General features: G+C 40.2%; 1 protein-coding gene across 1 annotated transcript in view; it reads right to left on the minus strand.

Annotated features, from left to right (window-relative positions):
* The window catches only part of LOC118723395 (serine/threonine-protein kinase TNNI3K), a 287,655-nt gene extending 287,436 nt beyond the window's left edge, over positions 1 to 219 (minus strand). Inside the window, exon 1 of the mRNA XM_036445648.2 lies at positions 111 to 219. Coding sequence (XP_036301541.1) covers positions 111 to 150 — 40 coding nt within the window. The 5' untranslated portion in view covers positions 151 to 219. The remainder of the gene's footprint in view (positions 1 to 110) is intronic.
* Positions 220 to 15,142: the final 14,923 nt, after the last annotated feature.

A 15,142-nucleotide genomic window follows, 5' to 3' on the forward strand; every position in this document is an offset into this window, starting at 1 on the left:
TAATATATCATTTTATCACCTGTATAAAAATTAACAAATATTCTAAGGAAATGTTAATTATCTACAGCTATTAATGAACCATAATACATTTAAAGATATAAAATATTTACCAGTGCAAGTTTGGGTTGGTCTAGATTTATAATTTCCCATTTGTTAGATGTTTCTTCTTCTCCCCAGTGCAGTTCCTCACATTACAAGATTCCAAGTTCAAGTGCTGTAACAGTCCAGTAGAAAAATACTTTGATAGTCTGGCTAAAAATAAGCAGACTACCAAATGGAATGTCACCCAATAGTGACAAAGAACAAAATAGTGTGTACTTTCAAGGGTAAAATCATAAAGGAAATTAATCAGCCTGTTTAAAAGTGCTGTATCAAAAATAAATAGCAAATGTTTCAATAAGATTATTTACCTCCATCAATTGATTACCTACCCATGTATACTTTAAAAACATATTTTTAAATCTTTATTGCTGAAAATATTACACATGTCCCCTTTGTTCTCCCATTAACCCGTTATAGCCTGCTCCGGCTCCCAGTCCCAGACCTCCACCACTCTACTGTCTGTGTCCATGGGTTATGCAAATGCAATCAAGTTCTTTGGTTGATCTCTTCCTACCCACCCACCCATCCACCTCCACCTTTTCTCTGAGATATATACTTTTATGGGGATTCGGTTCTTTAATAGGCATATTGTGGAAGAAAAGAGCCACATGCTAACCTGACAACCTCAGGGAAGGCCTGAGTGGCAGTCTTGCAAACCCAGATACCTAAGATAACCACAAAAGATAGTTTGAAAATTAAATATCTAACAGGTTATAGTAGGTAGTCATGTCCCAGATATTTTCCCAGACAAAGATCAACTTTGATCTTTTTACTTAGCCCATTTGCCTTTTCTGCCTCTAAGATAACATATCTGTGAGATGTCTGGGTAACTTGTAACTTCCCTTTTTCTGGAGCCCCTGGGGCACAACCAAATGTGGTGAGCACCAGGACAGATGCCTCAAATTCCTTCGTGATCATTTTAATTGTTCCTGCACTCACTTGAGTACAGGTCCATCATTTTACTTTTTGTCTAATCCCAGGAGTTTCCCACCGCTTTGCTTTCTCCCACCTTAGTTCATCACCAATGAATTTTATGTAACCCACCTATGTCCCTCCTTTGATTTCAGTGTATAAATAGAGAAATGTAACCTGCCATTTTTCGGAGCATTATCTCAATCCCTTGAGGTTCTGCTTCCTGGCATATGTCGACAGTAAGGCTCAAAAAAACTCACAAAAAAATTCTTTACAGGTTTCAATGTGTTTTTTTGTTTTTGTTTTTGTTTTTCCGTTAACAATATTTAGAAAGTGATTCAGTTATAAATGAGGACCACAAAGAACTATAAAAACTACCTCAGAGTTTCTTTCAGAATCATTTTCTCCTGAGCCAAACTCATGGCAGTTGGAGAAGAGTGACTGTAATAGAATTTACCTCTACATATAAATAATGAAAACCCATATATTATGTCATGTTACTAATAGAAATGATTGCAAGTTTTTCCTATATTAAAGCTACAAAATTATGTTTGTAAGAAGAAATTTTCAACATAGACCATGATTTATTTATAATAATTATTCTTCATGCTGACCTTAAGAATCATAGATAAGAATCTAAGACACTGAGTTTTACAAATAATATTTCACAAAATAATGACAAGAACAATAAGAAGAGTACAGATTGTGGATGAAAAGGAGCCACGTGGTAACCTGACTACCTCAAGGAGGGCCTGCCCTGAGTGGCAGCCTTGAAAACTCTGGAGACTTAAAGTGACCACAAGGATGGTCTGAAATTAAAAACCTTTCATTAAAAGGCAGTTTATGGTGGGTAGTTCTATCCTAGGCCAGGATCTTCCCCGAGAAAAGATCAACTTTACTAAGTCTATTGTCTTTTTGCATCTAAGATAACATACCTGAGGAAATGTCAGGGTGACTTGTAACTTCCCTTTTTTTGGACCCCTCAGGGCACAACCAAAGGAGCCTGCTGGAGCAGAGGGACTGAGACCTAGAACTCCTTCATTGATATCATGCTAATTATTGACTGTTAATCCTATACCCACCTAAGTAAAATAAGTATGTGTCTATCATTTTACTTTTTATCCAATTCCAGAGGTCCCCCCTCTTTGCTTTCTACTTCCCTAATCTATCACCAGTGGATTTTGTATATCCCTCTTATATCTACTCCTTTGATTGTAATGTATAAAACAAGGTAAAAAACTGCCATTCTCCACAGAATTGTCCCAATACATTGAGATTCTGCTTTCCAACAACTGTTGACAGTTTGGTTTAAATAAAACTCACAAAAATTGTTTACAGGTTTGAATTTTTTTTACATTAACAAGATAATAAGACTGAATGCCTGTTGTATAGCAGATACTCATACAATTCTATCCGGTATATATTATTTCCATACTATGGTTGAGAAAATCTATTATAGATTTGCTAGTAGGTGGTAGTGTCTGGAATCATTTCTGATCTTTATGATTCTAAAGTCCAAGCTAGATATTATTAGTGATACACATTCTATAATTTCTCTTTCATTCACTTTCCACTAACTTCATGAGGGCATTTATCTTCGTATAAGTCTATCGACATAAATGAACTCAGGGTACAATGAGATAGAATGGAAAACTCTGAAAAAAAGATATCTGATTTTTAACTACATACTTATTTTATATAATTTATAAAATTATATAAATTTATATTATACCTATAAAGTATACATTTTAATGTTGAGATTCCCCTCCAGAGACTATAGTTTGAATATCACAGGTGTAGATTTTGTAGTTATGATAGTTGAACTAGAGGCCCAGTACACAAAACTCATGCACTGGTAGGGTCACAAGCAGCTGGTGGTGGCCAGCCAAGTACTCCCTCCCTTCCCCTGGTTGCCTGCCACTGGTCAGGGCCTCCCTCCCTTCCCCTGGCCAGCCCCACCCCCTGATTGAACTCCCCGAAGAGTTCAATGGGACAATTTACATACTATAATACATTTTATTTATATAAGATGTTCAAACAACTGTTTCTTTTTTAAATCAAATACTTCGATAAATTTGTTTTTGCACAACTTTTTCTCAGAATAAATAAGTGAAGTTCCCAAGGTAGGGCTTCCATACTGATCAGATATAAGTGGAGAAATAAGTATCTGACTTCACGGACATCTCTGTCCTCCCTTTGATATAACTCTCCTTATCTTTCCTCATCAGTATATGCCATGGTTATTGATGTCTGTTATGCTTCGGGGGCCTCTATTTACTTGGTCCACGCATTCAATTTTCTTTGTTCGAAGGACAGACATCTTAATTGCACCAGCTTTCTTTCAGGTCAGAAAGTCTTTGCTTTCCCCAAGTATGCTGCCTTCAGGTTCACTGAATTCAGCACCTGGCTTCTTCAGTGCTTCCTTGTTCTGAAGATCTTACTAAATATATGGTATTCTTTGCAAAGTTTGCAATTACCCAGGGCTATGTCTTGGAAAGTAATTTATAAATACTCTTTTTTCTCAAATGTCCTTATAAATAACTTATGTCTCACACCGATAATAGTGCATTAGGCCTAGGAGGGGGGTGGTTTGGAGGGCATCAAAGGGGGGATAACGGAGGATATATGTAATATTTTGAACAATAAAGATAAAACTTAAAAATTAAATTAAAATCCGTGGTTTTCATAACATAAATCCAGAGGGACAGGGATGAGAGGCAAGGCTGTAGGCCTTCTGAACAACACTTACATTTGTGTGTTTTTCCTGATTTCCTTTCTTATATTCTCTCTCCGCCATCTCATACATTCTACCCATGTACTGTGTGCATGTGTGTGCTACTCTTATTGATGAAGAAAAGTTAGTTCATAACATTTTGCATTGTCTTTTCCAATTTCCTCTTTTGGATATAACATAAGAGTTGATCCACAAAATTTTAAGATTTTTCCTTTTTACTTTAAAAAATCTTTTTATTTTCCCTAAAAGGTTAGCTCTTACAAATAAAAGCTTTAATTTTCAAAGTTACTTATTTCTGCTAAGAGTTTGAAAATCCAATCCGCATCTCAATTGAATTTTCCCATATCCAGAGGCAATATATTTTATTCAAAAAATGGGAGACTAGCAGGAAATGATAATATTAATAACTAAAATATTAAACATTATTGAACTATGTAACACTTTCCTAGTTCTAAAAGCACAACATGTATAAGCCCATTTTAAGAATATGGATTAATCCTCCTGAGTGTCATTAGTGAGATGAACCAAGAGCTGAAATGAGTCAATGATACAGAATAACACTCCTGCTTTTCTTTATAAAGAATGCTGAAAATAATCCACATGGAAGCAGGAAATATTTTTCCCACTACTGAGTCCATTTCTGTAAAAATTACTTTTCTTTACCTTAGTTGGCCACATGCTGTAAATGAAAATCTACTCAGACTTCCAGATGTATGAAAGACATGTTAAATTATCTTACATAATAAAGAGCTAATATGCAAATAGTCATCATCTCTCATAACCATTCACTGCCCTGGGAGAAAGACCTAAGGCCAGGCCAGTGGACTTGAGACCATGCACCCCACCCGGTGGAGCTTGATGGGGGATCTGAGGCCATTCCCCTTGCCTGGCAGGACTTGACAGGGAACCTGAGGTTGCACCCCCTGCCCAGTGCTGGGCCAGGGGACCGGAGGCTGCACCCCCTGACCCTGTGGGGCTTGACAGGGGTGGGGCTGTCCAGGTCTGGGTTTTTCACAATTTTAAGGCACTTGTGGTGGATGGGGACTTGACTCTGGGTTCCATGGCACGTCCCAGACTCTAAAAGGAGGGATATTTTCATATACATTTTATTAATTTTCTTTCATCTCTGACACTTCTATTATAGAGAAAGGGTAAAGAGCAATATTAAAATATTTCCTCCAATTAATTCCCTTTTTAATGTGCAAAAATTTTGTGCAGCAAACCACTAGTCTATATAATAAAAGCCTAACCGATCATTATAGTGGAAGGACCAGAATAACAAGTTTCTATGATGCACACTGACTACCAGGGGGCAGATGCTCAATGCAGGAGCTACCACCTGATGGTCAGTGTGCTCCCACAGGGGGAGCACCACTCAACCAGAAGCCAGGTTCATGGTGTTATGCCCAGACTTCGTGATTCCCAAGGACCAGCATAGAGCCGAGTCTGATGCAATTGCAGAAAGCCTGAATTCCATGCTAGCATGGGCTCTGTCCCACTCACTACGACTGCATGATGAAAGAGAGACCAAACTTTTATAGGGGTGGTGATGTCACTGCTTTGGCTGACCTTGATTGGTTGGGTGAGGACTAGGGTCCAGTTACACAAAATGGAGGTTAGCTCCACCCTGCCCCATAGTACAAAATGGAATCAGGAGTTGGCCTCACCCCAGCCTACCCTCCCAATAGCTGGCAAGCTCAACAGTGGTAGCAGGAGCCTCTCCAGCAATGCTAAGGAGCAGTGAGCCAAGCAGTAAGGAGCAGCAAGCAGGTGGGTGGTAAGGAGCCAGGGCTCCCGTACTGTGAGAGGGCGCAGGCTGGGCTAAGAGAACACCCCCTTCAGTGCAGGAATTTCATGCACCAAGCCTCTAGTATATTATTAAAACACACACACACACACACACACACACACACACACACACAAAATAAATAAATAAATAAATAACAGAAAAAAATCTAATTACAAAAGTGTTCATCTTCTCAAACTTTATTGAAAATATTAATATAATCCACCTAATGATACTTTGTAAATAAACATAAACCTGAACTCTATTCTCAGAAGTTCTGGACCCAGGAATTTTAATTTTAATAGGCGCTCCTAGTGATTCTGATGTAGATGATATTTGGGGCATACTTTGCGAGGCACTCTTTTAAGGTTGATTAAAGTGAGATGCCTACTTGAATTCCATTTAAGAGAAAAGAGAACTGGAGTAATGAGAAAAAATAATTGTTTCAGATTTTCAGAGTTCTATCCTGGGTTATCACGGGGGCAGTAGATGATTTGACTGGGCATGTACAGTCTCATATTTTAAGTGATTTATAAAAACATGAAGGTAACCAACATGCCCTTTTAGGGAAGGATAAATAAACAAATTGTGTTATTTCCATACAGTAGAATATTGTTCAGAAGTAAATAAAACAAGCTAACAAACCAAGAAAACTCATGAAAGAACCTTAAATGAAGAATGTTAGATAAGACTACATATTACATAATACCAACTACATAGCGTTTTGGAAAATGCAAAACTATAGACCCAGTAAAAAGATCAGTAGTTGCCAGGAGGGGAGAAAGAAGGGATGAAGAGTTGGAACACTGGAAATCTTTAAGCTAGTGAAATTATTCTGTAAGAACTGTAATGGAAGATACATGACATTATGCATTTGGAAAACCTCACAGAACTGTAAAACACGAAGACTTTAGTCAATAATAATGTATCAATATTGGTTCACCAAACCAATAAAAGATGTTCCTATTAGGTAAAATTGTGACAGGGGAGTGAAGAGAGAGAAGGAAGCAGTATATGGCTACTATATGTACTTTATGCTCAATTTTTCTATAAATATAAAACTGTTTTAACAGAAAAGCCTGGAATGTTTTAAAATTAAGGAAAAATTTAAAACAATAAATAAATATGATTTAAAAATTAGTAATTCCTTAATAGGACAATTTGAGTGTTTCAAGGGATTGAACATAAGAAAAAGCCTTCTCTAAGGAGGCTAACTCATAGTAAGCATTTTTGTTCTTTCATACTTGCTCGGTATTTTTCTTTTTCATTCAGAATGCCAGGATAGATTTAGTAAATAAGTTATTTCTTCAACTATTCATTTTTGATCAACCTTCATGTTCCATTGAATTGCCTAAATCTAACATTAATGCCTCCATCTTTTCAACTGATTTATCAGACTACTTTAGCATATACATAGACATGTGCTAATACTCTTTCAATCAGCCTATTTACATTCTTTCTGAATTCCTTTATTTTGGGTTCATATGATTTATTTATCCCAGTCTACACTTGTGCATCTGCTATTTATATTTTATACTACATTCTTCATAAATATTTAAAAGGATGCTTTCAAGATGAAAAAAGATAAAAATTGACCTTGATATTTCTTCTACTTTTATGATTCCAACAGAGGAATTATAAAGACATATATCCCATGAATCTGACTGATGTACTTGGAACAATTCTTATCACATTTAGAAGCCTGAGACATTTACACTTAAAACTTAGATCATTCTTCCATTGTAAATGAGTTCTTATTAATATGTTTCTGAATTTTAGAGAAGTTTGAATGTTTGATGGGTTGCATTTGGTTGACAAGCAATTAAGATAATCATTGCTTTAAACATGATTAATAGCTAACCAGAATTACTAATTGTTATACATCCTTCTCTTTAAAACATTAAATTACTTATATTAAAACCAAGTTTCATAAAAGAAAAACTGATCATTGGCCAAGATGTCTACTACTATTCAATTTTTAAAATTCTTTGATTTCTTTTTAAACAATATATTTGCGCATTTTAATCAGCATAATTTGCAAGATTCTTACTTGTCAAAAAATTTTCCTTTCTTTTTTTACTGAAATACCTAAATGTATAGTATGATGAATGAAACTATAAATCACCATTATAAATCTCAACACGTTAAGGCAATATTAATCTTAAAAAATGCATAGGACTTGAGAATATAGGTATAATAATCAAAGTAAGTATGAAAAACCAATATCACAGTAATTTAAAATAGGTATTCTCAGTATCTCTGTGAGAGTATATTAAGTTAAATAAGAAATAAAACAATCTTGCTATTTTTATTTCCAATATACACTAGAATTACAAATGCAAAAATCTTAATGTTTGCTATGCCTTCCTTTGCTTCTGGGTATGAAGTGAACTTTATTAAATAACTTAAATTAAACAGAGATGAGTCATATCTCTGTCAATGGCTAAGACTTTCTTTTTCTAAAATAATAGGATTTCTTTCAATTGTCAGTTCAGCTCTTCATTGGCTTGATTAATTTATTTAGTCAATAAGCATGTATTGTATATATCAAGCATTCCAAAAATCTTATGTGGCCCAGGAATAGACAAGTAAACAGGCAATTGCAATAAAGCATTTGTCCTATAATAGCAATATAGATTATTGATAGTGAGATGGTGCATCTAATAAAGCCTAGATTCCAATGACAAAGAAATTATTTGAGGCATTAAAACCTTCAGAATAATCTAAATTTCATGACTTGAGCCACTTCCAATCCTCCATCCTTCCTTCTTCCCTCTAAAAGTCAGTTGCCTTGCTAAGGAAATAACATTGTGTTGTAATTATAGTCCAGTTAATAACTAATTGTTGCCTTTGGGAAAATAACATTTCAATGTCTGAAATGTGTCACTTATATAAAACAAAAGCAAACAAACAAATAAAAAAGGTGGAGGAAAGAAAAATAGTTCTACTTACTTTAAGTTAGTCTTATTTTTACTTACCAATTACCCACTTGTAGCTGTTCCTCAAAGTGAAAAGAAAACTGATTTGATGTAAGTAGGACAAATTATTTAAAGGTTCAAAAGTAGGCCTATATAATATGTGGTTGTTATGAGCCTGCTGAGTAATTCCATGCTAGTAGTTCTTTGCTTAGTTCCTCTAAGCAGAAACAATCTCAGCAGGTAATCTGTCGAAGCATAGCTACCATTATTTTTATTACATCTCCTCCTATATCACAGTGGAACAATGGTGATAATGGTTATCATGCCACACACTTTTATATCCCCCTCCTGCCATCCTGCATCATATCAGTGTCAGAAATGGCACCAGCCTTTGAAAAGTGGTCAAAGGTTCATAATCTTCCTTCTGTTCATGTGGTTCAGCTAAGTATCCCACCCATCAAAACAACATTGACTCAATTGTATAGTTTTCTATCCATTTCATACTTCAGTTGTGGGAATAGCCTGGCTTTCTTCGTAGCTGAAGTTTCACAGTACATAAAATCTTGAATAATCTGAATAGAAATTAAAGGAAGTGCTATGATTTCAAGAGCAGCAAGAAAAATAAAACAAACTGATAACACACCAGTCCTGGTCTAAGTTAAGCCTATATGAATGCAACACCTACTTTTATGAAAGCACCTATTACAAAGATAGAATTAGTGTCTTTGTCTCTCCTGATAGGCTGTGATCAATTTAAGAGCAGAAATTGTCTTATTTATATTTGCATTCCCAAAAGCCTAGCATAGTACTTGGCAGATGTATGTGTAAACTTAATTGTTTTGGATTGAATTGAATTGCACTAAACTAAAACAAACTGAATTGAATTGAACCAATTGAATTGAATAGAATCAATCCCTTTGGAAAGGAAAATATTGCTAAGGTCTTAAAAAGAGGTAAAGTGAATATAGATGAAGTCATTGCCAATTCTGCAGATGAAACATGGGAACATTTTGAAATTCCATGGAAGAATAATTTAAAGAATTTTTAATCTATTTTCCTCATCTTTGATTTAAAAATTTATCTTTATCATAAAAGTTTTTTGCATTACTTACCTTTATTAGCATTAGTCATTTATAAAAAGCACTAGAGGCCCAGTGCATGAAATTTGTACATGGAGTGGAGGGTGTCCCTCAGCCTGATCACCCCTTAACTGTTCTTCTGTCAGCCTGATTGATGCCTAACTGTTCTCCTGCCATCCTGATGGTCCCCACCTGCCCTCCTCTGCCATCCTTATCGCCCACAACTGCCCTCCCCTGTCAAGACCTGCCTCCTTTGCACAAGGTGGCAGAGACGCCTAGACTGGCCTACACCATGCGACATGGAGCTGTGGGACCCTGAGGCCTCACTGTGCAGAGTGGCTGCCAAGCCCCATTTCCACTGTGTGTGTGGCCATCTTGTGATGGCCATCTTGTGACAGCAGTCTTATGGCATGATGACCACCTAGGCTATTACTAGTGTAGATGTGATGCTCTAGCAATAATTTACAAATCAGACTTTCAGGGAGCTTTTAAAAAAATACAATTACTAGGACTCATTCATGATCAACTAAATCAGAATCTGCTAGATTAGAACTTTGAATAAGGAAAAAGCAAAATAAAATTTCAAAAGTGATTTGGATATAGCTCTTCCATAAATGAAAGGCAGGATCCTAGCCAGCAAAGAATTTATAACTTAATATGATATTGGAAAATACAACTTACCCAATAAAGTAGCTTTTGATGAATCAAAAATGTTGTGTAAAAACCACGTACTATGTAAGTTAAGAAGAGTAAAGTGTTTCATTGGGCTGGCTACAGGGGGATTTTTTAATATACCAGGCTTGAAATAGGTCTTATTACTTCTGGAGTTTTTAAAATCTTAAAGGGAATAGAAATAACTATTTAATCTCAAGCATATGATAAACTGAGAGCTTGGACACAATTTTAAATCATTATATCACTTCAGAGGATTCAGACAAATTATGATGATGATGTTCATTAAAAACCCTATCATTGCTCTACACAGTAAAACAAATTGAACAAAACTGATGGGACCAAAGTAATTTAAACTCCATCTTGAATTTTTTTCTTGAGACTGATAATTGATGAGATTAAGTTAAGCAAAGTCATAAATGCTAAGTGACTGAAAAATTACATTAAGTGGATGCAATGGAAGAAATATGAATAGGAAAGGGAGTAAGAGTTTCACAAGAAAAAAAGAAAGTCGAATCAAGATAGCTTAGTAAAGCTGAAAAACAAACAAAAAACATACATATTGGAGGAGAGAAGCACCTGGGAAGTAACAAAAGCCAGTTTTCTATCAGTGAAAGGAATATGCAAATTACATATGAATTCATGGTACAGTATGACAAAAACATACTGAGGGAAGTTAGTGGTTTAAACTAAGGCATTATTTCATAAATAGAATCTTAAAAATGTTGCTTTGAGGTTTCAAAGGTAGTGTTTAGCCGAGCCATCTTGGCTCCATGGTTGAGCGTCAAACTATGAACCAGGAGGTCATGATTCAATATCCGGTCATGAAATATACCTGGGTTGTAGGCTCAATCTCCAGTGAGGTGTGTTGTGTAGGAATGTGATTCGTTCTCATCACTGATATTTCTATGTCTTTCTCTCTCTCCCTTTCTCTCTGAAATCAATATATATAATAAAAGGGTAACATGCAAATCGACTGAACAGCCAAACAGCGGAATGACACAACAGCAGAATGACCATCTGGACAACCATCCAGACAACCATCAGGACCATGCTATGTCACTCACTGATGCCAGGCCAGCCAAGGTGGGTGCAATGCAATTGATCAAGGGCTTGGATGTCACCCTATAATCACTGCTCAGAGGGAGGCCTAGGCCCCTGGCTGGCAGGGAAATCAATCATGGGGCTCCATGATCGCCCCAAAGAGGGAGGCTGAGGCAACCAACCTGTAGGCTGCGATGGGTAGGCAGGGCCTCCCTCTGCAAGGGAAGCCCAGTTCCCAAGGGCTGACAGCCAGAGGGAAGCCAAGGTCCTGGGATCTGGAGGGAAGCCAGGGGAAAGGCCTACTCTTGAATGAATTTTAGGCATCATGCCTCTAGTCCATATATATATATAAAAGCCTAAGCAACCATTGGACCATTCAAACATTCAACCAGTAGCTTTGGCACCCACTGACCACCAGGAGGCAGATGCTCCCGAGCACCTCTCAGTCCCTCCCCAGTGGCCCATAGGCTCCCATCACAGCAAGGCTGGCAGCTGGCAGGCAGGAAGTACAGTGGGTGGGTAAGCACAGCCAGGTGAGGCACATATGGGTGGGAAGGGCTGCAAGTGTAGTGGGTGGGTGCCTGTGAGCATGGTGGGGCAGTGGGCAGGTGGGCAGGGCATGTGCGGGTGTGTCATGAGGAGGTGGGTGTGGTGAGGCAGGCATGGCAAGGCACACGCCTATGGGCGAGACCATGTGATTTCATGCTGGGTCTATAGTATCCTATCTAATAAAAGAGTAATATGCAAATTAACCATCACTCCACTACACCCACATGCCACACCCACCATCCAATCAGGAGTGATTATGCAAATTAATCCAACCAAGATGGCTGTGGTGATGAAGAAAGCAGGAGGTTTCCCCAGCAATAGAGGAAGCCACATATCCTGGCCAGCCCAGGCCTCTGCTTAAGGCTACAAAGTTTCAATTACAGAAGTTACATAAATCCCAACAGACATGGCAGCAGCCACAGAGTGATCAGAAGGCCTGGCTCTACTCCAGGATACAAAGTTTCAATTGTAGAGGAAAACAATCCCAGACCAGGGCCTCCACTTGGTTGCTGGGGGAGGGGGTGGTGGTGGCATGGCCAGCCTGCAAATTGCCACAGGCCCCTCACCGAGGCTGCCTCACGCCCAAGGAAACCTCCACCCTGATCCAGGACACCCTTTAGGGCAAACCAGCCGGCCCCCACCCCTGCACCAGGCCTCTATCTTATCTAATAAAAGAGTAATATGCAGATTGATCATCACTCCAACACATAAGATGGCTGCCTCCATGTGGTCAAAGATGGCTTCCCCTATATGGACACAAGATGGCCACTATAAGATGACCAGCAGGGGAGGGCAGTTGGGAGGGACCAGGCCTGCAAGGGAGGGAAGTTGGGGGTGATCAAGCCTGAAGGGGAGAGCAGTTAGGAGTGGCCAGGCCAGGAGAGGAGAGAAGTTGGGGGCAAACAGGCTGGCAGGGAGCAGTTAGACATCAATCAGGCTGGTAGGGGATTGGTTAGGGGGTGATCAGGCTAGTAAGCAGAGGCAGTTAGGGGCAATCAGGAAGGCAGGTAGGTGAGTAGTTTGGAGCCAGCAGTCCTGGATTGTGAGAGGGATGAACGACTGCCTGTTTAGACCTGATCCCAGGTAGTCGGACATCTCTCAAAGGATCCCAGATTGGAGAGGGTGTAGGCTGAGCTGAGGGACGCGCCCCTCTTATGCATGAATTTTGTGCACCAGGCATCTAGTATATAGATAACATTCTATGAAATCAGAAAAGAGCCCTTCGGTACCAATCTCATTGAACACATGTGCTCCTCCTGTGGCCCTCCCTGGACCTGGGTCTTGGGGGCGGGCCTTCACAGGTTACCTTTCAGGTGCTGAGAGGGGTTGGGAGATCCAGCCGGTCCCCTGCTCATGGGTGCCAGCAGAATCTGCTCCTATGGGACCATTTTGTTCCATGTCTCTGCCTAAGCCACTGCCAGCTGCCAGGGGCCTCCAGAAAACCTTGGCCTGTGATCCTTTTCTCTAGCCTCAAAGCCAGCAATGCATTTTGAGTCCCTCCCATGGCATCCCTGACCCCACCTCCTGCCCATTTCCCACTTTCAAGAACACCTGGTTACTGAGGGCCAGGACCTTAGGGTGGGGCCACGACTTCTGCACATTCAGTACAGGGTCTGGGATTTGGTGCTCAATAAATGTCCAATCACTGATTTAAAAACAAATAAACACCTGGTTAACTTCACTACCTGCCTAGCCCAGAACAGTTGCCAGGTTACCTCTGTAACCTGTCTAACCATTGTGACCTGTCTTAGTTCTGTGACCTGTTGCCACATGATACCCCACAAGGCTGGGCTGGGGCCACTGCAGGGTGGCTCCCCTGCAGGCTCAGGAAGAGCTCCCCAAGATCTTGTCATATTTAAACTCAGACTTGGCTGTTGAGACAGAGCTGGCCACATGGAGAAAGGGGAAGCCACCACCAAAGGGGCAGCCAGTGCCCCTGGGTCAGGGAGAACCAGGCTGGCTGGGTGCAGGAGAGGACGGGTGAGTAAAGGGCCCTTGTGTGGGGAATGACATGATTAGGTTTATATTTTTTAAAGGTCACTGTGATTTTTGGCATTTAAAATTATATTTGAGGGGGTAGAATCCATACAGATGAAGAGGGTGAGATGTGCTTCAGGTACAGAGAGTGGGAACATGGCCTGGAGACAGGAGAGATGAAGACTGGAGACCTGAGCACACACCTCTCAGAGGCCGGTGAGTGAGGGACAGGGCAAGGAAACAGAAGACCCTCCATTGAGGGTATAGGACAGGGGGGAGGGACCCTCCATGGAGGGTACAGGGCAGGGGGGAGGGACACTCCATGGAGGGGGCAAAGCAGGGAGGAAAGGAGAGGAGGGAGGGATGACATGGGACACTGCCCCCTCTAAGAAGGGTACCCTTTCCCCCCAAGAAGGTTTCCCTGTTCCCCCAGCCCTGTCCCTTCCCATGGTCCCTTGTTCTTCCTGCCTTCCAATGGAGGGCCCATTATCTCCCTTGTTCTGACCACTCTATGGTTGGTTCCTTTTCTCCTCAGCCTTGCCCCCTCCATGGAGGGTCTTCTGTTTCCCTCTCAGGTCCCCTCACTGACAAGCATCTGACGGTCATGTGCTCTGGTCTTTCCGGTGTTCATCGCTCCTGCCTCCAGGCCACGTGCTCACTCTCTGTACCTGAAGCACATTCTCACCCTCTTCAACTATCTAAATCCTACCTGTGCTCTCAAGGCACATCTCAAATGTCATTTCAAATGTCAAATCATAAAGTGATCTCCACAGGGGATGGGGTGGGGGAAAGTAGGAGATGGCAAAGGGGGGACAGATTGTGATGGAAGGAGACTTGACTTGGGGTGGTGAACACACAATATAATCCTACCTAATAAAGGAGTAATATGCAATTAACAACCTCTGCAACACCCACCAGCCACCCCCACCAGCCAATCAGAGAGAGTATACAAATTAACCCTAACCAAGATGGATGCAGCCACGGAGAACAGGAGGGAGGCTTGGGTTTCCCTGGCAATGGAGGAAGCCAAGCTTTCCACACACTCCAGGTGGGCCCAGGTCTCCACTCAAGGGTACAAAGTTTCAATTATAGAAGGTAAATAAATTCCAACAGAAATGGCAGCAGCCACGGAGCTGAAAGAGCAGGAGGCTAGGGTGATGGAGGAAGCCAAGCTTCTGCCACTTTGGCTGGCTCAGGCCTTTATTCCAGGCTACAAAGTTTCAATTGTAGAAGATAAATAAATTCCAGATACAAGGGCCTCTGCTTGGGTCACCGGGGAGCGTGGCTAGCCTGCAAACCACCACAGGCCCATCTCCGAGGCCAACCCACACCCTAAGGAAATTCCCACCCTGATCCGGGACACTCTTCA

Source organism: Pipistrellus kuhlii, unplaced genomic scaffold, assembly GCF_014108245.1.
Source record: "Pipistrellus kuhlii isolate mPipKuh1 unplaced genomic scaffold, mPipKuh1.p scaffold_m20_p_2, whole genome shotgun sequence".
Lineage (NCBI taxonomy): Eukaryota > Metazoa > Chordata > Mammalia > Chiroptera > Vespertilionidae > Pipistrellus > Pipistrellus kuhlii.